This window comes from Cydia fagiglandana, chromosome 2, assembly GCF_963556715.1.
Source record: "Cydia fagiglandana chromosome 2, ilCydFagi1.1, whole genome shotgun sequence".
Lineage (NCBI taxonomy): Eukaryota > Metazoa > Arthropoda > Insecta > Lepidoptera > Tortricidae > Cydia > Cydia fagiglandana.
The window spans coordinates 27049713-27071546 of NC_085933.1; the positions used below are offsets into that span (position 1 = coordinate 27049713).

Below are 21834 nucleotides of genomic sequence, written 5' to 3' on the forward strand. Positions count from 1 at the left end.
GTATCTCATATAATTTTACATCCTAATGATCATTATACATTTTCATTTTAAACAATACTCATTGGAACTTCGAATTCATTATATTTATAATGTCATTCTACATAAATATCTCTATTACTAAAATTTATGCATATATTATTACTCGACATATCGATTTCGACATATTTGATTTTATTTATAGCAGCATGCACCTGCAATAGTAAATTCTATATAAGAAAAAAAAAGACAAAAATAAACAGAAAAGTAGGTCAAGTCAGGTTAAAATCCTGCCAGAAAGGTGGGTTAGGTTAGGTTAGAACTGCGACCATCACAGAACCGAAATGCTGCCAGAAAGGTGGGTTAGGTTAGATTAGAACTGTGACCCTCACAGAACCGAAATGCTGACAGAAAGGTGGGTTAGGTTAGGTTAGAACTGCGACCCTCACAGAACCGAAATGCTGCCAGAAAGGTGGGTTAGGTTAGGTTAGAACTGTGACCCTCACAGAACCGAAATGCTGCCAGACAGGTGGGTTAGGTTAGGTTAGAACTGCGACCCTCGCAGAACCGAAATGCTGCCAGAATGGTGGGTTAGGTTAGGTTAGAACAGCGACCCTCACGGAACCGAAATGTTGCCAGACAGGTGGGTTAGGTTAGGTTAGAACTGCGACCCTCACAGAACCGAAATGCTGCCAGAATGGTGGGTTAGGTTAGGTTAGAACTGCGACCCTTACAGAACCGAAATGTTGCCAGAATGGTGGGTTAGGTTAGGTTAGAACTGCGACCCTCACAGAACCGAAATGCTGCCAGAAAGGTGGGTTAGGTTAGGTTAGAACTGCGAACTTCACAGAACCGAAATCCCGTGACCCTCACAGTGAGCGAGCGTAGCGAGAGCAATAATGCTCCCCCGCCTTAGTCTTCGAGAAATTTTTAAAAATAACATTATGGGCACAGATACATTCTCAGTGACAACATTATGAGTTAAAAAAAACGGAATATGTATCGTTATGAATAATGTAGATAGTAGTACAAAAAAGTATTAAAAAAATATATGAGAAACAATTTTCGGAGAAATGATTATTATGACTACAAAGCGGTATTATTAGAAATATTCGAATAATAAATTGTATATGAGCCAATATGGACCCCGTATAGTCGTATGTTATTATTGTGTATGAGTTGCCTCGTATTTTGTAATATTATGTAATTCTTGAACTAAGATTGAAGGGTTGTTCTTCCAACCCCTTTCTCCATTCTCTTTGCTACCGTACCCTATAGATCAAGCATTTCAAGTTTCAGAAGAATTTCCTCCCACGGGAGAACGAAAAGTGGGAGTCATTTTTCCCAATGACTAATATGTAACAAATACCTACCCGTTAAAAATGTCTACCGTACAGTTACCTGCAATAATATTATGTTTCTATCCTAAGACCGCAAAAATACGTGACACGCTCTTATGGCTCTAATAAGATCGTGGCAGATATTTATGCGGCCTTCGCCGTGTAACATTATTGCAGGTGTGACTATCGACGTAGCATGAATTAATTTGATTTGATATTTAATGTATTATCGATCCATCATAAGAAGATAGTGATATCTTAGTGATAGTGATATCTTAGTGATATTGATATCTTAGTGAATCACAGTAATTATACTAAGTAATGAGAAAGCTTAGTTTTGGTTTTCCGTTGGTCAGACTTTGATAGCAGTTGCTAACGCAAAGATTGTCAATTGTTGATCGCAGTTATTTAATATTGGCCGGTACAAGTTATTCAACAAGTACCTATCGTCGTTACCCAAAATAACAAGCACAGCACCTGCGACCAACATCATAGTATGTTATACAAATACCGATATTTAAACCATCCAAATCTTACTATCAATTAATGAATAAAATGACATTATGACATAACAAAATCTTATTTATTTTATATTTACATTTACAAAAATAAATGAAATACAGTCAACCGGGGTCAATAGGGACAAAATTTATATGTGATTTACCTGACAATTTCTTTAAAAATATCCACACAAATTGTGTACCTAGTTTGATCGAAAATAACAGTAGATTTGGTATGATACTATTTATATGTGGGTATTTTAAAAAATCGTCAGGTAAATCACATTTTAAGTTTTGTCCCTATTGGTCCCTATTCACACCAGTTATCCCTATTCACCCCGGTTGATGGTACACATTTAAAACATGCATCACAATCACAACTATATTTTTTACAGATACTGGTTTTTATCACTTTTGTAGCAGAGACTTTATCAATAGCTTCATCACCAACAGAAATGAATTTGCCGAATGTTCTGGTGGACATTACGACTTACGAGTATGTTCTGATGACTAATTTCAAAAATTTCATATTGTACTGTACTCCAAGGTGGCAGTTGTGTTTATCACAAAATAAGTCTCTTAAAGCTCAGTCTTCGTACTGCCTTCTCGATGTTCCACAAACTCCTTCACAGCCTTAAACACATCCTGGCTGAATACTTCAGGCTTCTCGAGCGCGATGAAGTGTCCACCGTCAGGCACCTCGGTGTTTCCTAGGAGGTTCACGTACTTGGTGCGCAGCAGGAGTGGGGGGTGGTAGAAGTCGTTGATGGCTTGGAAGGCCCAGGTTGGGACGGTGGTTTGGTAACTGGAACAGAAAATATTTGAAGATTGAGATAATTGATAATTAGATATGAACCCCACGTGAGTGCAAATTATCCAAGGACGATGTCGTGGACAGGGTGAATTGGAGAAGGTTAAACAGGAAAGCTGACCCAGCCACCATGTGGGATGGATAGCTAGGAAGAGAGCGAGATATGAACCCCACGACGTTCTTCAGAGGGAAGGTTATGACTGTTAGGACTGACAAAATTGCCAGAGAAAAGCTAGAGAAATAATACTTAATAATGAAGTTAGGGAATTATACATAACTAAATTTTAAAAGTTGTTAATATTTAAAATCTCACTTGTCCACTGATGTTAAAAAAATAAAGAATTGTATTGTTAAGTTCCTTAACGACTTGTCTGTTTTTGAGTGTTTATCGACTGAAGTGTTTCTGCGACTGTAGAATACGGTGGTTTGGTCAAGCCACGGGCACTTAAAGTCTAGTTCACTTTTTCTTCGTAAATGACCTTTTTTAACTACAGTTTACAGTTTCTCACCTGTCAATATTAAGAGCAATATGCGCTTTGTTAAACGTCTCAGCATACATCCTCATAGCCGTAGTCTTCGCGTTGCTGACCCAGTATATCATCACGTTGTCCAGCAACTGTTCTCTGGAGTAGAACTCCAGAAGGCCTCCGTCCTCTCGGTCCCTAAAGTCGAACCTGGTGCCTGTGCTGAACTTCTCGAAGATGTAGGCTAGGAGGCCGAGCGGGGAGTCGGATAGACCGACACCTGGGAAATTGATGTTATGAAATTCCGTGGGTAATTTTTGAATAAATTATTTTGGTTTGTATTTTGGGGGTGGCCAAGGCGATAAGCCTTTTTAATTGCATATTGGTACGTAAGAAGTGCCATCGTGATTGACGATGATTCATCCTAACCAGTGACAAACCAGTTCACTGAGCGCTTTCTATGGACTTGGAAGGTACGCAAGATGATTAACGAGGACAGCATACATTTGTCATTAAACAACTCTGAACTTACCAAGAGTATCAGGTTTGGTGGCATGCATGTGGAAGTATCCCGTCTCTAGCGTCATATTGGCAATGAACGTGCCCAATGGGTACAGCCTTGGTGCTTGGTGAGCAGGCACCACGAGCGGAGGGTACAGGGCTCCCAGCAACAGCAACAAGTTTGAACGAGTGTTCTGTGAAAAAATACTTTCATTAAAAATAGTTACGTAATGCCTAGTTGTTATTGTAGGAACTTAAGAGCATTAACCTCAAAAATTAGGAGTACTAAGAATAACTAAATGAATCCCAACATTTCAAAGAATAGCATAACCATGTTGTTCACGATGATAGAGTCGGACCAAGAAAAGTCTGCAGCGGATTTGATAGCCCACGCAGTGCAAATGGTATTAATACGCCATAATGAAGTTTGACTTTTAAAGTGACACTTTTACTGCGTGGGCTATCAAATCCACTGCAGACTTTTATTGGTCTGACTCTAGAGCCCATGTTTTTACCTTGCATGTAGAACTGTTTGTGTCAAATTCGATGCATCAGGTTACGGAAATTAAGTGTCAATAATTACCCTAGCGAGAAGCATGTTGGAGTGGAATCCCAACACTTCATCAGGGAACAGCGTCACCATGTAGGTGCCGATGATGGAGCCCATGTCTCCACCTTGCAAGTAGAACTGCTTATGTCCAAGTCTGTGCATCAGGTTACGGAGAAGTACAGCAGCCTGGGCGCAGCCAAGACCTGGTCGGACGGCAGCCTGAAACATGATGATAATACAAATTAGTTTGCTTTAAAAACGTTACATAAAATTTGAAAAATCCGCAATGTAATGAAACGAATGAACCGATTTTGGAAAAACCTTCTTTCAAATAATAATAACCGCATCCAAATTGGTGGTACAAACAGACACATAGACGTAGCGGCCAAACGTATCTCTCTCAACTTTATTTAAGGTATAATGTTACTTTATTTGAGGTGTACTTACGTCGGTAAATCCATATCCGGGAAGGCTGGGCACAATGACTTCAAAAGCGAAGTCGTACCCAGGCGCCTGACGAGCTAACAGGGGAATGGACTCGTAGAATTCGGCCACAGAGCCAGGCCAGCCGTGAAGAAGCAGGAGAGGCAGGACTTTCACACCCGCTGGAACCTGAAACAATATTATAGATTTCGTAAATAAATGTTCTGTATGTCTATCACTAATCAAAGCCAAATCATAAGAGAAATGTAGTGACAGATGTTACAAGTTCACTTATTGTTCCCATACGCCAACCATGTTCCATGTTATTCCAATGCTCCTGCTAAGCTTCTTGCATCAAGAGAGGTTAAATCAATATTTTAGACTCTTGATGCGACAAGTGGCATTATTTCTCATTTACGTACTTTCATTAGTTATTTGTTTTTCTTTCCTTGATTGCTTACCTTAGGCTTCACATGTACAAAGTGCACATCCAGCCCCTGGATATTAGTCTTGAACTGCGGGAACTGGTTCAAGAAGGTCTCTCTGGCCTTGAAAGGGTACTGGTCCCTCCAGTACTTCCTCCATTCGTCTAACAGCTTGCTATTGAAGCCGTAGTTCTGCGCCACGCCCTCTAGCGGGGGAGGTGGGGGGCGGAAGTTGTCTAAACGCCTTCTCAGGTCTTCAACCATCTGGAATAGCAGGAATACTAACTGAGAATAAAGGTAAATCCATATAAGGATTGCTGAGGTTTCCTCGAGGAGATATTACAGTTAGAGGTTTTTCAAAAGATAAGGCAGAGATTTTTAAACGATTGGCAACAGATTTTCACACAAGGCTACATTATGCGTTTTCGTTTGAACACCATAAACTTTATAGGCAAGCCCAACTTCAAACCTTCAATTTCTGAAAGGCTTTATGATGAAAGCCTTAATAAAGCCCAAATTATTAACTATTGTTTTATCCAAAGGAAAGATGACCATTTTCCTGAATATTTTTGGCCCACATATTGTAAAAAAAGCTGAATGTTCACAAACCTTGTCAGTAAACTCGATTTTGAAAGGCCTGATACTGTTATCAGCTTTGCCCTTCAACTTTTCCGGACCCCACCACTGTTCAGGGTCCAACTTGGGGAGAGTGGAGGGGTTAGGTGGTCTGGAGACGAACCATAATGCGAAGGTCACGCCTCCTACTAGGGCTAGGAGAAGCTTCAGCATTTTATCCTGAAAATATTAACACTGAATACGGAAAGAGAAAAAAAAACAAGAGCTATCTTCAAGGTCATATCAAAACCATTTCAAATCCGTAACAAATTGTTAAATCCGAATTGGCACAGGTGCTCTATTCTTTGAATTTTTAATAGTACATATATTATCATTGAGACATAATCGGTCATGACATTGAAATGAATTTAATTAAAAGTCATTTATTAGTTTAAAATAAGTGTTCCGTGAACAAAGTTTTGTACGGTAATGTTTCAATAACAGTGACAAAACATTTTTCACTTCATCTATTTCATTAGAAAAGGCGGTTTTTCTTCCCTGCTAGGATATCAAAGTGGCACTTTACTTCCCTGCTAGGGGCTAGTTGACCCATACACATACACATACGTATAAACCCTTACACAAATAACAATAGTTATTTACGATACAAGTGCGAAAAATAGGAAATTCGCAACGAGTGGTGAATTTTAAAATACGACCGGGGAGTGTATTAAATCGACATGAGTTGTGAATTACCTATTCGCACGTGTATCGTACAACGTAGTACATATTTATTTTACATATTATTTTACAGTACATATTTATATGGACCTTTAAATTTTCGACGTTGTCACATAATGTATAATAATAAAATATATTTGTCTGTAAAGTCGGTTTACGGACGATAATTTTGCGTGATATCGTCATAAGAAAACAATACCATTAGGTACATTACGTAACGTTACCATGGAGATCTGTCCACAACGTTATCATAGAGATCTGTCCACAACGTTACCCTGGAGATCTGTCCACAACGTGACACTTTTTCATGCATGCTACCGGTGTTCATCAAAAACCGGGTGTAGTAATTTAGCACCACATTTAAAGTGACATTCCATTTCCAACTGCAGCTGCAATACTGTTCATTTTACTATGGAAACGCGTCGCTGTCATTGTCAATTTCCATAGTAAAATAAACAGTATTGCAGCTGCAGTTGGAAATGGAATGTCACTCTTACTGTAAAGTCACTAACTTTACAGTAGCTTAGGCAGAGAATTGAACTGAATTTACAAGACTAGAAATTAATTGTAGCTGTAAATGTAACACAATCTTCACAGGCATGAATAGATTATTTCATCTATTTGTGATTTATTCTCCACAGTAAATAACACTTTTGCTTACCAAATGAAATCTCCGTACCGCGCGACACTAAACCACCAACCGTGAAGGAGTACCGCTATTGTAGAGCATCTGTAGCATACTGACACTACTCTCTGATAGTGTGTTTCAATTATACTTATCGGCCCTCACGCAACAGCCATTGAGAAACCGGTTTGAATTTGAGATTTATAGCCCGAGAATAAGGTATACAATAATGCGTGTTGAAGCAGAGGGCCCACCGTAAACAACTTCGTTCGTCTAATTGGCTAGCCAAAACAAAACTATTTCATGATGACATTGCTTTAAAGTTAAAGGATGACCCAAAATTACGTGATATAGATTTTTAACTGAGCATATATGCGTTTTTGTATCAAAGCTAAAGTATAATATTTTTAAAGTAATACCTACGTTATGTTGCAGTAAATTATTCTAGTTTTAATTTATTGACATTTTGTACAGCATTATGTACAAACAGCCATACCTACTCTTAATCTCTTAAATGAATTCAATGAATGTAGTATGATACCTTTGGGTATGGTGCTTTACGTACACTAGTGTCCCATGCCCTCCCCTGACGCAACCCCCCCTTTTAGCATAAAATATGTCCCGAGTATCGGTTTTTTTTTTAATTTTCTAATTTGGTATTTAATTGTGATAATGGAATACATATAAATGCAGATATTAGTTAGACAGTTTTATTTTTTTAAGAACGTTTTAGAGGCTTGCCTTAAGAAGCCACGAGGCTCAAGGGCTTAAGAACACCTATCTATTTAGCTATTCATTCTTCGAAAAATATTCGCATTTCCGATATTTAAGGATGACTCACGCTAAACCGGTCCGGGTCCAAGCCGAGGCATCAGACCCTTCAGACACTCAGCTTTTCTATTCGAGTAAGATAGGTGATCGGTAATATATACTTCTTCTATACAAACTGACGCCATTATCCAGATCCAGACCATTCTATATAGTCTGCCTATCCTTTATGCTTTTATTTTAACCCCGGATGTTAATAATTAATAATTCTTGGAAACATTTTCATGTGCTTGTTAGCTCCTCTCCAGAGTCCAAGCCCGTCGATATCTATGATTAAGAAATTTTGATGGCGGCGTTAGATTAGATTACTTAAATCATTATCAGCATTATGATGATACTGTTATCATTTATCACAAAGTAAATAATCATAAATAAAGTAAAATAAAAGGTCATGCTGCTCAAAAATATCGTTAAATTATTTAATATACACATATAACGACGGTGACACATAAGTGTGTAGCGTATAGCTGATGTGTGTGTGCACTCACATGCATATAGTTGTAGTTGAATTGGATCTATTTAATTTAATAGAAGGTTTAAAAATAAACAAAAACATTTTATTGAACACTTTATTATAAAAATATAATAATATAAAAACCCTTTCATAAAGTCACAAAACAAATATAACAACCATATTCTTATATTATACAACGATGGTGACAAATGATCGTAAGACCGGTCTAATAGTAAGGGATGACTCAGGCTAGACCCGGCCGGGGCCGGGCCGGAGCTTCCAGCGCTTCGTTTCCTATGGAAAGCACCACGTGATCACCGATCAGCCGTCATAGAAAACGAAGCCCTCGGCCCGGTCTACCGTGAGTCATCCTTAATTCCGTTCTAATCATGTTCCCTAATATCTACAGCTCAGTCTTCTTAGCTTCCTTCTTCAACTTCCTAAAAGCAGTCACAGCCTTCAACACATCCTCAGAGAAGACCTTCGGCAGCTGGAAGGCGAGGAAGTGTCCGCCGTCATCAATGGCGTTGGCTGCCACCAGGTTCGGGAACTTGGTGCGGAGGATCCTGGCGGATTGGAAGGCCAGCTCGTTCTTCGCTTGAATCACCCAGGTTGGGACTGGGGTTGGGATCCTGAAAACAAACAAACAAGGTGTATGAGTCCAAGTCCAACATCATCATCATCATATCAGCCTTTTATCGCCCACTGCTGAGCATAGGCCTCTTTTCGAGTGCGCCCACCACCACTTATCCCACGCCACATATCCCAGTTCTGAGCCAATCTCATCCTGAAGTGTACACTAAGTTAGTGAAGTGTGTAAGTAAATACTATATTATGTAATTTTTATTAAGTAATTTAAAGAATTCGCCGGAGATGGGAATTATTTTTGAGCTAATACTCACTCATCTAACTGCAATCCGAAATGTCGCTTGTTAAAACTCTCAGAGTACAATCTGACAGACGTGGTGAAGGAGTTGGTAGCCCAGTAGCACATGAGGTTGTCGAGCAGCTGGTCTCTGCTCCAGTGCTTGTCGAGGCCACCGTCTGGTAGATACTTGTACTCGTTCTTGGTCCAGGTCGAGAACTTCTCCAGGATGTAGGCGAGGAGGCCGACAGGGGAGTCGGAGATGGCTGCACCTGTTAAGAAATTGTTTAAGTAATTTTTAAACTTTCACAAACCGAAGTTTCAGCTGAGTTGCACCAGCTATGGTCACGGAAAGACGGAAGCTAAAACGATGAAATCATATCGGGGTAGACGCGTTCGTGTAGTTAAATATGTGACTGTTGCGCAGTCCCAACCCTGTTTGAGCTTAGCCCTGTGGGAGGCATCCAGGGAATTTCTGGTATTATTCTAGTTTTATACATACCTATAGTATCGGGCTTGGTGGCCTGTATATGCATGTAGCCGGTCTCCTCTATCAGCCGAGCGAAGTTCGTGGCGAGCGGGTACATGCGGTCAGCCAAGTGCGACTCCACCACGAAGGAAGGCAGATAAGCGCCGAGCGCGGTCAGGATGTTGGCCTTGATGGACATGGAGGCACCCATATTGGTGTGGTGGCCGAGGATTTCCTGGAATAATATGGGAGTTATGAAGATGCCCCGATGTGAATAGGTACTCTGATCTGATACTATGTATCACCCTTCTAAAGTCTTTCACAATGTCCCATTCAATATCGGATGTGGAATGACCTTTGGATAAAAACAGCTGCTAGAGAATGCCATTGGAATCAATTTCTTTAACTTTTTGCATTAACTTTTTTTTTTATTATAATTATTAAATACCGATATAAAAATATAAAAGGCGTTTTTAAGTTCTTTGTAGTCCTATCCGACATCCGACATTGGATCGGACAATGTGAAAACGCTAATATGGTCGAGAAATATGATTTCTGTACCATGTCATACTCGGAACAATATCAAATATTGTCAATTTGACAAAGTGCGAAATGGTAGGGCAATCCAATTAATTCACAGTAACTTACACCAGGGAACAGCGTAGCCATGCCGCTAGCGATAAGGCTGCCCCAATCCCCACCCTGGATGTAGAACTTCTTGAAGCCAAGCCGGTGCATCAGGTTACGCATCACAACTGACATCTCCGCAGCTCCTAGCCCTGGACGCACTGCAGCCTGGAAATAGTGGAACATTGAATAAGGACATTTCGAAGTTCTTTAAGCCTTTTTTAAGTCTCGTAAACTAGTTAGTCTCTCTTGAATAATGGTTGCTGCTGTAAAGTCGACGTCAAAAATATGTTTACACTTTTGTACCTTATTCTTTTGTAAAAAGGCGAAAAATGTAAACATATTTTTGACGTCGACTGTACACCCGACATTGAAAAGTTTAATCATTGTAAAACAACTGGTTAAGATAAGTATTTAGTTTAAAATAAAACAGTAATGCTGAGTGAAAATCATCTTATACAGTTTAAATCAATATAAGTATAAGAGAATTCATACCGTAGTATCAAGCTAAGGATAAGATCAAGGTGGACAGGTTGAGACAAGCTTATATAAAAAAAACAATCTTATAAATTTCGGAATAGTGGCCAGCCATGCAATCCACTTTCTGCGTAGCTTCTGAACTATTCGATATATTTTCCTTCCTTTCTACACTTACATCAGAGAACCCGTATCCCGGTAGACTGGGCACGATGGCCTCGATGGCGAAGTCCCGGTCCTTGCTGACGGCCGTCAGGAGAGGCAGCGCCTCGTAGAACTCCCTGACTGACCCTGGCCAGCCGTGCATGAAAAGCATGGGAATCACTTCCACTCCTGCTGGAGCCTGAAATCAATGAGGACTCATGTGGACTTTATCTAAAGATAATCGCATTAAGCGGCGAGGAGAAGCAAATACAAATAATTTATTGATAAACTTGTATTTTCAAACTACTTAGAAAAAGTGTCACATGACACTTTAGAACATTTTCGAAATTAACAAAATACAAGTGGACAACTGGACATTTGATGTGCACGTATCAGCTTTAAGTCTCACGCTAGACCGGGCCGGGGCCGGGTCGGAGCTTCCGGCGCTTCATTTTCTATGGAAAGCACCACGTGATCACCGACCAGCCGTTATATAAAATGACATGTCGGACGCCTCAATCCAGGCCCGGTCCGGTCTATCGTGAGTTGTCCTTTGAGCTGCCATGTGCATTCATATATACCTAATATACGTTATATAATAATAATTATATGCCTTTCTTTTAATAAATTTACTATAAATATATGAATAACAGCAACACTTTTCTCTTTGAAATAATGTTTAGAAGACCTCAGATATAGTGTGGAAATTGGTATATAACTACCTCTGGCTTAATCCTGATGAAGTGAATATCCAATCCCTGTATATTGGTCTTGAACTGCGGGAACTTGTTGAAGAACTTCTCCCTCTCCGTGAAGTTGTACTTCTCTGCCCAGTAGGAGACCCAGCTGTCCAGCTGCTTGCTGTTGAAGCCGTATTGGAAGCCGACGTTCTCCAGCGGAGGAGTCCACTTGCGGTGGTTCTTAAGGCGCTCTTTGAGGTCGTGGACCATCTGGAAGTAATGAAAATTGTCTAAGTAATAATTTAGGTACAGAAATTACCTATTGCCCTTGGACCTCTTGAACATATAAAAGTACCATGTAGTTTTAATTTTGATAAAGTTATTTTAGAGTGCCAAATTTGGCGTCTGTAGAAAATACTAGATAAAAAATCTTGGCGTTTTTCCTATAGACTGTGTTTTATTAAGGATTTGGGCACATTTTTGATCTGTGTAAGATGTCCACCAATATTTATTTATTTCACCAAGGCTTTAATCATACAGCCTTTTAGAATAGATGGCTTGAACAGGCCTTAGTATTATTACAGGAAAGACGTTACACGAAAGACTAACTTAACTCTTATGAACTAAGAGTTTTTGACAGATTAAACTGATTCACTGCCACAGCAAGCTACGCTGTTCTAGCTGATAAAATATGTTTTCCGCTTTGTAGCTAAAAGGGCCTACGAACAAGGAACCCGCCGAGTGGGTCGAAGGCAGTGAATGTGTTAATGTTACTGTGCGTAGCAAATGTAGAAGAACTTACCGGGGCAGAGAACTGCACTCTAAAAGGCCTGACACTGACATCCTGCTTCGCCTGCAGCTCCTTGGGTCCCCACCACGCTTGGACATCGATGTCGGGCAGCGGAGGTGGACTCTTCAGGAACAAAACGTATATAAACCCGACGAATGGGGCAGCTAATAGGAGCGCTAGGAGACCGAAGCATAGGAGACGTGCCATCTGAAATTGTAAGGATAATATTTAAATGACTACCTACTAACTTACTTGTTTGACTCTTAAATAACCATCGGTAGAACCTTTGTTCTGTGGACAATAACTCCACTCTCTCCACTCTCTTCGACTCTTTGTGGCGTCCAATTGTCCACAAAAATTTCTAATGAGATTTATGAGGTGCTTCATTCGACCCCTTACTTTTCAAGACAGTTTTTACTAGGTATGACGAACGCGCAACTCTTCATATTTGTAAAGATCTTTGATGGTTCTAGTGAACGTTATGGAGAGATGTAAGTACCATAGTCTACTATGTTAAAGAAACAATCGTAAAGGTTACTAAACCCATCTTTTAACTTTTTTAATATAAAGATAAGATAATCGTGACTATCACAAACATATACCTGCAGACAACAGAAGCAGGTAAACAATATCTAATTGTGGCTGCAGGGCCAGTCGAATGTTAAATCACATTTACAACCGGTTCTATCACGAATTTACATATGTTTAACTTTATTTACCGCAGTTTCGACACAGGTTTTGACATTTTGCTGGGACATCAGTTAGCCGCGACCACGACCAGTGATACCTGTGTCGAAACGTCGGTAAATAAAGGTAAAAAAATAAATTCGTAATAGACACGGTTATAAATGTAATTTAATTAAATTTTAAAGTTTTAAATGTTATATTGCAGTCGATTGTTACTTAGCTAGCTTTTTGTTTGTCATTATGAAAGTAATCCTTATTATTTAATCACAGATTTGCACCGGTCCCAAAAATTGCAACGAATAGGCGAACGAATATTTAGCAATGGAAAACCAAAGCCGGGGCTAACGCAAAATTGTAGGTAGATTTTATATTGAAAATATTGAAATGTCATGAAGCAAAAAACACGCGGAATCTAGACTATTATAATATGTAATGTCATCATCACGACACCGGTCTTCGTGTAGAAAATCGTTTTACCCTTGACTATACGAGCCGCAAAGTCCGGATAGGTACCTATGACACATTATCAGAAGTAAACAAGAAATTACCTACAAAAATACATTCAGATATTATGTACCATCGCTCACACTGTTGGCTGAACATCGGTGGACCTTATGCCTTTTGTAATAAGACAGTTGATTTGTGTTGTGTAGGAGTGTTTGCTGTTTGTACAAAGTAATGAATTAAGAGATAACATTAGTTACTAGGTGACTACATGTTGATAAATACAATTTGTACTTGATTTATACATGTAGATAAAGAATTTATATAAATGTAGTGCATAAATAATTATTTTCCATTGTATTTTCACGGAAAACTACGAACGTGACTTGCTATTTCAGTCAGTCTTGATACATAAAATACTGAGGTTGACTGAAATAGCATGACGATATAAATACGAATGTCTCCGAGAAAATAAGATGTACATCTGTAACTGCATTATTTTGTAACTATGTACTTACGTGGTTTTATAGGAGTCACTTGAAATGTATGTTCATTAATAGAATAGAATGGCATAAGTAGGTATTTACAGTCAGATGAACATGTTTTTTTTTGTATTTGCATAGTCAAAGTCAAAGTCAAAAATACTTTATTCATGTAGGCCTAGTAACAAGCACTTATGAACGTTTTACATAATAATATATTATCTTAAGCTAATTATCAGAGCAATTTATTGAAGTTAATATTATTCCATAGTAATATTGGATTATTATACAGATCAAATTTAATGCTAAGAATTTCACAAAAAGCTCGTCAAACATAAAAAAAATTGTATAAAAAATACTAGTCTAGAATGTTTCTAGAATAAAATCTAAATGTCAATAACAAATGTCAATAAAACTTAACAAAAAAGTACATACATTGAATTATCTATTTCGAGTCACCATTAATCCCACGTTGTTTTATCACTCATGTAGTCTTGTGTGGTATAATAAGCTTTAGAAATAAGTTTACGCTTTACATAATTTTTAAATTTATTAATTGATAATTCAGTAATATGGTTTGGAAGTTTATTATTAAAATCTTACACAATTACCCATGAATGATTTTTTAATTTTATGGAGCCGTGTGAAGGGCACTGCGAGCTTATGTTTATTTCTAGTATTAATATTATGAATGTCACAATTTTTCCTAAAATTAACAATATTTTTATGTACATACAGAATATTCTCATAAATATATTGACAGTGCACTGTCATTATGTCAATTTCCTTGAATTTATCTCTAAGTGAGTCTCTATGGTTCAATTTATATATTGCTCGAATAGCCCGCTTCTGCAGAACAAAAATGGTATTTATCTCTGAAGCACCGCCCCACAGTAAAATACCATATGCCATAATGCTATGGAAGTAACTAAAATATACTAATCGAGCTGTTTTCACATCAGTTAACTGACGGATTTTGCTCACTGCAAAAGCTGCAGAACTCAGTCTACTCGAAAGAGTAGCAATATGGGGACCCCACTGAAGTTTAGAATCTAAAGTTATACCAAGAAAAACTGTACTATCAACTAATTCCAATTCCTCATCCTTCACAATGACACTTGTTTGCACATGCCTTACGTTACTACTAGTGACAAACTGAATACATTTAGTCTTTTTCTCATTTACCTTTGAAATAGCATCGTTTACATCATTGTACGCTTGTTGCTGTCGTTTGACTTTGAAAATAAGTGAGGTGTCGTCTGCAAACAATACTATGTCATGGTGGGTCTTTACAAGGAATGGCAAGTCATTTATGTAGATAAGGAACAGGAAAGGCCCCAATATTGACCCCTGTGGTACACCCATAGAGACCAATGACCCCGGTGATCGCTGTCCACTCACATCGACCCTTTGTATTCTACCATAAATTATACCGGGATCTTAATGACCTAAATATACATTTGTTGTTTTGAAATCTGCTTAAATTATTATTAAGAATTTCGTGTCGTATAAATTCGAATGGTACCTTTACCCTAAAACAAAATATGACCAATAATGCAAACGCCAAATATCCATCATTTGAATTGTTGCATAACGTTACCCCAGATTATCGATCGTCAACGGCCATGGCATTGAACTTGAGCGTAATAAGCCGCTGGCCGGTGTGTAAACAACTCACACTGACTACATAACCTGTTTTAATTTATTTTGTTATATGTTTTTGAACTACCTACATACAAAACTCTGTTTAACTAAGCCACAGTATAATATTAATTATCATAAGAAATAAGAAACGCGTTTTCTTCAAGTAAAAAAATATATCTTCGTTTTTCAACAACCAAATCACCTCTAATTATGTTGAGTTGAGACACATAGCAACAACTATATAATTAACTGCATATTATGTACGCAGCCCAAAATTTAATTTAACATCTACCTATAATTCAATAGATATCCTTGAATAACGAAAGAATAATTAAGAAAAACAAAACTTACTTTGAAAACAAATGAACGTCCGCCGCCGTTCCTTCTTCAAAACACACTGGAGGGAGCAGACATATAACTGTGAACGAGATACGCTTAAAAACAAGTATCTATTACTGTTCTTGAAAAATCAACCTTGATCCAGTTAATATAAGGTTGAAATTTAAAACTGCTGCGTTGATTAGTCGAATTTAAAAAAGTAGGTAATAAAATAAATGCATTGTATTATAGCGTAGGTATAGTGAACAGAGCATAATCATCGGCCTAAGTCGCAAACCTCGGAACTCCTTCGGGGGAGTTACGATGTTTACGACTTTAAGTATTGTTGTCCAAGGTAGCAATTACTAATTTCCTTGAAATGGAGTTACGAGGTTTGCGACTTAAACCGAAACTCGTTTAGACAGCCATGTTTAGAAGAAGAAATTCATTGTCATGATTCGTTGATGTTTTTGCAGAATCAAAAAATCATCGTGATTGTGTTCAGTTGAAATAATGTAAGTACGGTAAACGAATGTACAGTCGCCATCAGTTGTATATTTTAATTTTTAATGCTGCCAAGAAAATAGTTTTTTTTTTTACATCTAGGGCCTATGATGGTTGCACTTTTAACGTCTCTCACTTCCTAATCAGTATTTGTGTGAGCGGCAGTGACATGAATAGACAATAAAAAAAGTTCATCCATCATATCCTTACAAGTTTTTATGATGTTTTAGGACGCAAACGAGGCAACTATTACCGTCACTCAGGCTACCTTCAACGGCTGCAACTAGGGTTTGCATGACGGATCCGAAATGTATGGGAATATCCGCGGATCCGGATCCAGATCCGGATAATTTCATACATTTCGGATCCGGATTGCAAACCCTAGCTGCAACGCCAGAGGGGTTGCAAGTGCCGCCAGCTTTAAGATGGGACGGGATGGGAATACGCCCTTTTCTTGAAAGTTGTCGTATCAGTCCCGAAATACCGCGTATTTTGTCACATATTTTGTCAATGTGCATTGTTTAATAGCGACAAAACATTAATGCATATTTTGTATAATCGCCATTTTGCCTCTCACATTTTGCAGGCGTTTTTACACACATTTATAGTCAGCAGCCGAAGTTATTGTAAACGGTATAAGATTAAGTATTTTAAATATTTCTGATTTTTTGCGCTAACTCGTGCAGTCACTGAGATTGGAAAAATTGTCTTAATGTGCTAGATGGGCTTAAGAAAGGCACAATTTGTGGTCTTTGAGTAAAAATACTTTTCTGTTCTCCTTGCGGTAAACGGCAATTTCTGCCCGCTGAGCTAAACGAAGTTGCCGCTTTCCGGCTCCGTCGAACAGAAAAATAGTACCTATACACACCTAGGCCAGTGAATAAGAAAGCTTCAGATCAAATCACATGTACCTATAATTGTCAGCCGAGGCCAAGCGGAGCATTTCTTTCTTTACCTACTGTCCTAGTTATGCTATAAACACTTTTGCGAATCCTTTCCTAATCAACAAACAACAAACCCCCTTATCAGCGTGCAGTTCATTGGACTTAAGTATATAAGGAAAACGTACTAGTGCTCGACATGCTAATGCCCAATAGATGACACCTTGCTGTCACCTCTATTGACAATTAGTTAAGTTTCAACATGACATGTACTGGGACCGTGTCGAGCACCAGTTTTACCTTAACCTCGCCTCATAATATGATGTATCATGGGATTCATGGGCGGTATTCATTTAGGATTTAGTTTTATGTCAATTTTCATAATAAAATTAAGAAATTGAAAAGGCGAAGGTGGGGACGGGTGGCGTGACGATAACCTTTCACGCCACCAGTCCCTTAATTAAAATTTTCGTTATTATACCATTTTTAAGCAGCACATTTTATTGTGAATTCAATGGATATTTACCTATCTATTTCTTGTTAAAATTATTACATATTTTAATATTTCATATGGGTGAAGTTGGACACCAACAGCCAAGTGAGGATTAATACGGTACAGTTAGATACTTTTGCCAACCCTAATTTTCAAATAATTGCAACTTTGATAACGAGGTATGCTAATCAATTAAGAATTTCCTATTATCGTGGTATCTTTGTAATATTTCGTAAAAACGCGAAACGGAATGATGTTCCGTGCATTTGGGAGCGTGCACGGAGCCGAAACCAACGCGTAGAGTCCCTTTTGAAATGTAAGGAGAAAGGGCTCCATCGAGCGGATGCTGATGCCCTTGCCCGAGTGCCCGTGTCATTATGGGACGCACGCAGAGGCAACACCCGCTGTCGTCGCCCAAATATGAATAGTGTTTAGTTTGGGTTTTGTTTTTATTTGTTTAAGTATTTTGGTTCTTTGTGTTTTCATTTCTTTTGTACTTTCGCAGTGCCTTGATGTCTACCCGTCTACTATGGTTCGTTCTCCTGATGCTGCTTACTTCCCCATTCCTCATAGTTGTATACACCTTGTTCCTGAGGAGTCCTCCACCGCTCCCTGATGTCGATCTCGAAGCATGGTGGGGACCTGGAGAGGAAACCAAGCAGGATACCAGCGTCAGGACTTTTGAAGTCCAGTTTAGTGCTTCGGTGAGACATTTTTTTTAAATATTGTAGGTCGGAAGAAGTGCTTAACCCCATTTGGATATGAAGTAGGTACGTCAATCTTGATTTTTGTGAACTATTTATAACCTGATGGTAGAAAAAGCAGGCTTGTGAAATTTATTTTTATTTATCAATAGATGATCCAAGACCTAAAAAATCGACTGAAAAACCATCGCAAGTGGACTCCTCCGCTGGAGAACATCGGCTTCCAATACGGCTTCAACAATAAGCAGCTGGACAGCTGGGTCGCGTACTGGGCTGAGAGATACAACTTCCAGGAGAGGGAGAGCTTCTTCAACAAATTCCCGCAGTTCAAGACTAATATACAGGGATTGGATATTCACATCATCAGGGTCCGACCAGAGGTATGTTAGAGTTGACATTTTCAGGTTGTTGCCACTCAATGTTGATTCCATTCTCCCCAATTTTGTGTTATCCTTATCCATTTTCTACCAGCTGTATTCAGCTCATTGGCTGCCTACCCACTTTTCGGCGATCAGAAAGTGGTTCCCACTCAAATAGTTTTCTGTCCCACCGTCCATTATGTCTACAGCATATGCAAGGCCTGGCCACTTTCACTCTATTCGACATAGGTTGGACCTCTATAGGTCTGGACCTCCATTGCCAAGACCAGGGTCTTGGCAGTAGAGTACGCCGAAACTACTGTATAATGCTCGCTCGCTACTGCTCGACGTCAGTTCTTTCAGAATGCTTTAACAGGCAATAGTTAGTTATTCTTATGCTGATGCTGGGCAAATCGACAACCATTGTGCCTATTTTGTATGAAAAACGAGGTAGCGCTAATTCTGACTAGTAATGTTTTCAGGTTGCTAACTGCCTCCTTTAGAGTGCCCTGAGTCTCTAGGTGTCTGGTCCTATATACTTCTCTCCGTACCTATATAGTCTAGAAGAATAAGTTTTGTTGTAACAAACAATAAAATAGAGGTACCTATAATTTCTTTTTAACAGACTTTAGACCTTAATTTTTCCTACTACTTATAAGACTCGTGCTAACATGCTGTAATTACCATAACAGGGTATTAGGAAGTGGATTGTAAACTAATTTACTCTTCTTCTCCCTGATTCCAGGTCGCAGCAGGTGTGGAGATTATCCCCATGTTGTTCCTGCACACCTGGCCAGGGTCAGTGAGGGAGTTCTACGAGGCGCTGCCTCACCTGACCGCCACCAGTGAGGACCGGGACTTCGCCATCGAAGCCATCGTGCCGAGCTGGCCTGGTTATGGGTTCTCTGATGTAAGTATAGTCATCACTAGCGACCCACCCCGGCTTCGCACAGTTTAATATTTAAACCTATTTATTACATTTAATTTAATTTAAAAATATTTAATAACCTTCCTGACAGTTTTCGTGAGCCAAACCCTATTGGGGTCCCACGATGTCCCCGAATCTTGGACTAAATCTGCAGCTGAACAGAACATTTTTAAACGTGTGGTAACATACAGGCTCCAGCCCGGCCAGGCCTTGGAACCGCGGAGATGGCAGTGATCCTGCGTAACCTGATGCACCGACTAGGCTTCAAGAAGTTCTACCTGCAAGGTGGAGATATTATCGGCATCAGCTTAGCCACCCTGTTTCCTCAGGTGAGACTCCTTGAAACCCTATAGTTTTTACTTTGGACTAGTTTAGAACTGCAGATGAATGATTTCTCGTATTTTTCAGGAAGTCCTTGGCTTTCACTCAAATGTGGGCGCTTCTGCATCTACCAGCGCAATCCTCCTCAACCTGATTGGTGCAGGGATGCCTTCTTTCGTGGTGGAATCTCATCTAGCAGATCGAATGTATCCTTTAAGCTCGACCTTCGGCTTTCTGCTTGAGGAATCTGGCTACGTGCATCTTCAGGCCACCAAACCTGATACTTTAGGTGAATATCTTTGTGATGCTGAGAGATATTTTATTTCTTAATACAACTAGGGTAAACTATTCTTATGTCAGTCCCCCTGTAATTATCGGCCTCCTACTTTAAGGCAGTAGTGCTGAGTAACCTTTTAAAATAGGGGCCAATTACTACTCTTGAAATACAAAATAGTTGTCTACTTTAAGTGCAGTAGAGCAGTCCGAACCAGTTAACTTATAGTTTGGATGCTCAAACCGCCCATAGGCAGTCTGCTTCTTTAAATTTACACTTACACTCTGGATATCGATTAAAACATCCATTAAATTGATGAATAAAGTAGGCAACAAAACTAGTTTTCTACTTATATATGGCTAGGCCAGCAATATGCAGTCCAGCTATTTGAAACTTCTGAGGTCCGTATTATAAGAATTGGCTTACACCTTTACAGTACTATACTTACTAATATTGAGTTCTTCCTGAACAGGAATAGCCATCTCCGACTCCCCCGTCGGTCTCCTCTCCTACATCCTGGAGAAGTTCTCGACCTGGACCAAGAACGAGTACAAGTATCTACCAGATGGTGGCCTCGACAACCACTGGAGCAGAGACCAGCTGCTCGACAACCTCATGTGCTACTGGGCTACCAGCTCCTTCACCACGTCTGTGAGAGTGTATGCAGAAATTTTTAGTAAGAGGCAGATAGGACTGCAGTTGGATGAGTAAGTATGATTTCTCGAATGGTATTACACTTAATACTGCTTATGTGAATTTGGAATCGTGATCCTGAATGTCAGAAATGTGTTAAGATGGTCATAATAACAAATTTCCAAAGTCTTATTGAGCTTAATGAGCTTAGTCAAAGTCAATATATTCTTTATTCAAATAAATAGGCCTAGCAACAACCACTTTTAAATTGGTAAGGTTTTTTAAAAATCATCTAGTTACTGTGGGGCCAGTTCGATCTGCGTTAAAAACACCGTATAATATATATGTATTTATTTATATTATTTACATTTCCTTCCAGAATCCCAACCCCAGTGCCAACCTGGATTATCCAAGCAAAGAACGAGCTGATCTTCCAACCCTGGCGGATCCTGCGGAGGAAGTTCCCCAACCTGGTGGCAGCCAACGCCATCGACGACGGCGGACACTTCCTCGCCTTCCAGCTGCCGAAGGTCTTCTCTGAGGATGTGTTGAAGGCTGTTGCCGCTTTTAGGAAGCTGGAGAGTGAGAAGAATGAGCTGTAGGAAAATTGTAAAATGTGTGTGTATGATCCTGAGTAGTAATGTGTTTGTAAGTAAGGCCCACTTGCACCATTCCACTAACCTGGGGTTAACCGGTTAAACCTGGAGTTGCCATGGTTACCAGTACAATTTGACACTAGGTTGACGGTTAAACCGCTTAAACCCGGGTTTCTGGGATGGTGCAAGCGGGCCTTAGTAAGATAAAAAGTTAAATAGGTGCAAGTGTTCTACATTGTGCGTTACACCTAAAAAAAGACTGTTTTGAAGGCTATAACAGCTTTCTGGACAATGAGGAGTATTCCTACTCCCATTCTTCCG

The 21834-nt window shown here is 39.3% G+C and overlaps 3 protein-coding genes across 3 annotated transcripts; 1 reads left to right on the forward strand and 2 right to left on the reverse strand.

Moving 5' to 3' along the window:
* Positions 1-1877: 1877 nt before the first annotated feature.
* Positions 1878-7023, reverse strand: LOC134679400 (juvenile hormone epoxide hydrolase-like). Its single transcript, XM_063538297.1, has 8 exons — positions 6948-7023; positions 5600-5785; positions 5027-5254; positions 4590-4754; positions 4176-4361; positions 3624-3786; positions 3137-3371; positions 1878-2621 (listed from the first exon to the last, which is right to left on the reverse strand). The coding sequence occupies exons 2-8, from the start codon at positions 5777-5779 to the stop codon at positions 2396-2398; spliced, it is 1383 nt and encodes a 460-aa protein (XP_063394367.1). The 5' UTR covers positions 5780-5785; positions 6948-7023; the 3' UTR covers positions 1878-2395.
* A 1271-nt stretch (positions 7024-8294) lies between these two features.
* On the reverse strand, positions 8295-15961 carry LOC134679530 (juvenile hormone epoxide hydrolase-like). Its single transcript, XM_063538485.1, has 8 exons — positions 15854-15961; positions 12258-12452; positions 11498-11725; positions 10810-10974; positions 10176-10322; positions 9561-9762; positions 9096-9330; positions 8295-8825 (listed from the first exon to the last, which is right to left on the reverse strand). Exons 2-8 carry the CDS (start codon positions 12450-12452, stop codon positions 8597-8599), a joined length of 1401 nt encoding a protein of 466 aa, XP_063394555.1. The 5' UTR covers positions 15854-15961; the 3' UTR covers positions 8295-8596.
* A 2261-nt stretch (positions 15962-18222) lies between these two features.
* LOC134679543 (juvenile hormone epoxide hydrolase-like) lies at positions 18223-21519 on the forward strand. Its single transcript, XM_063538501.1, has 7 exons — positions 18223-18402; positions 18555-18782; positions 19507-19671; positions 19881-20018; positions 20098-20299; positions 20757-20991; positions 21297-21519. Exons 1-7 carry the CDS (start codon positions 18244-18246, stop codon positions 21517-21519), a joined length of 1350 nt encoding a protein of 449 aa, XP_063394571.1. The 5' UTR covers positions 18223-18243.
* Positions 21520-21834: the final 315 nt, after the last annotated feature.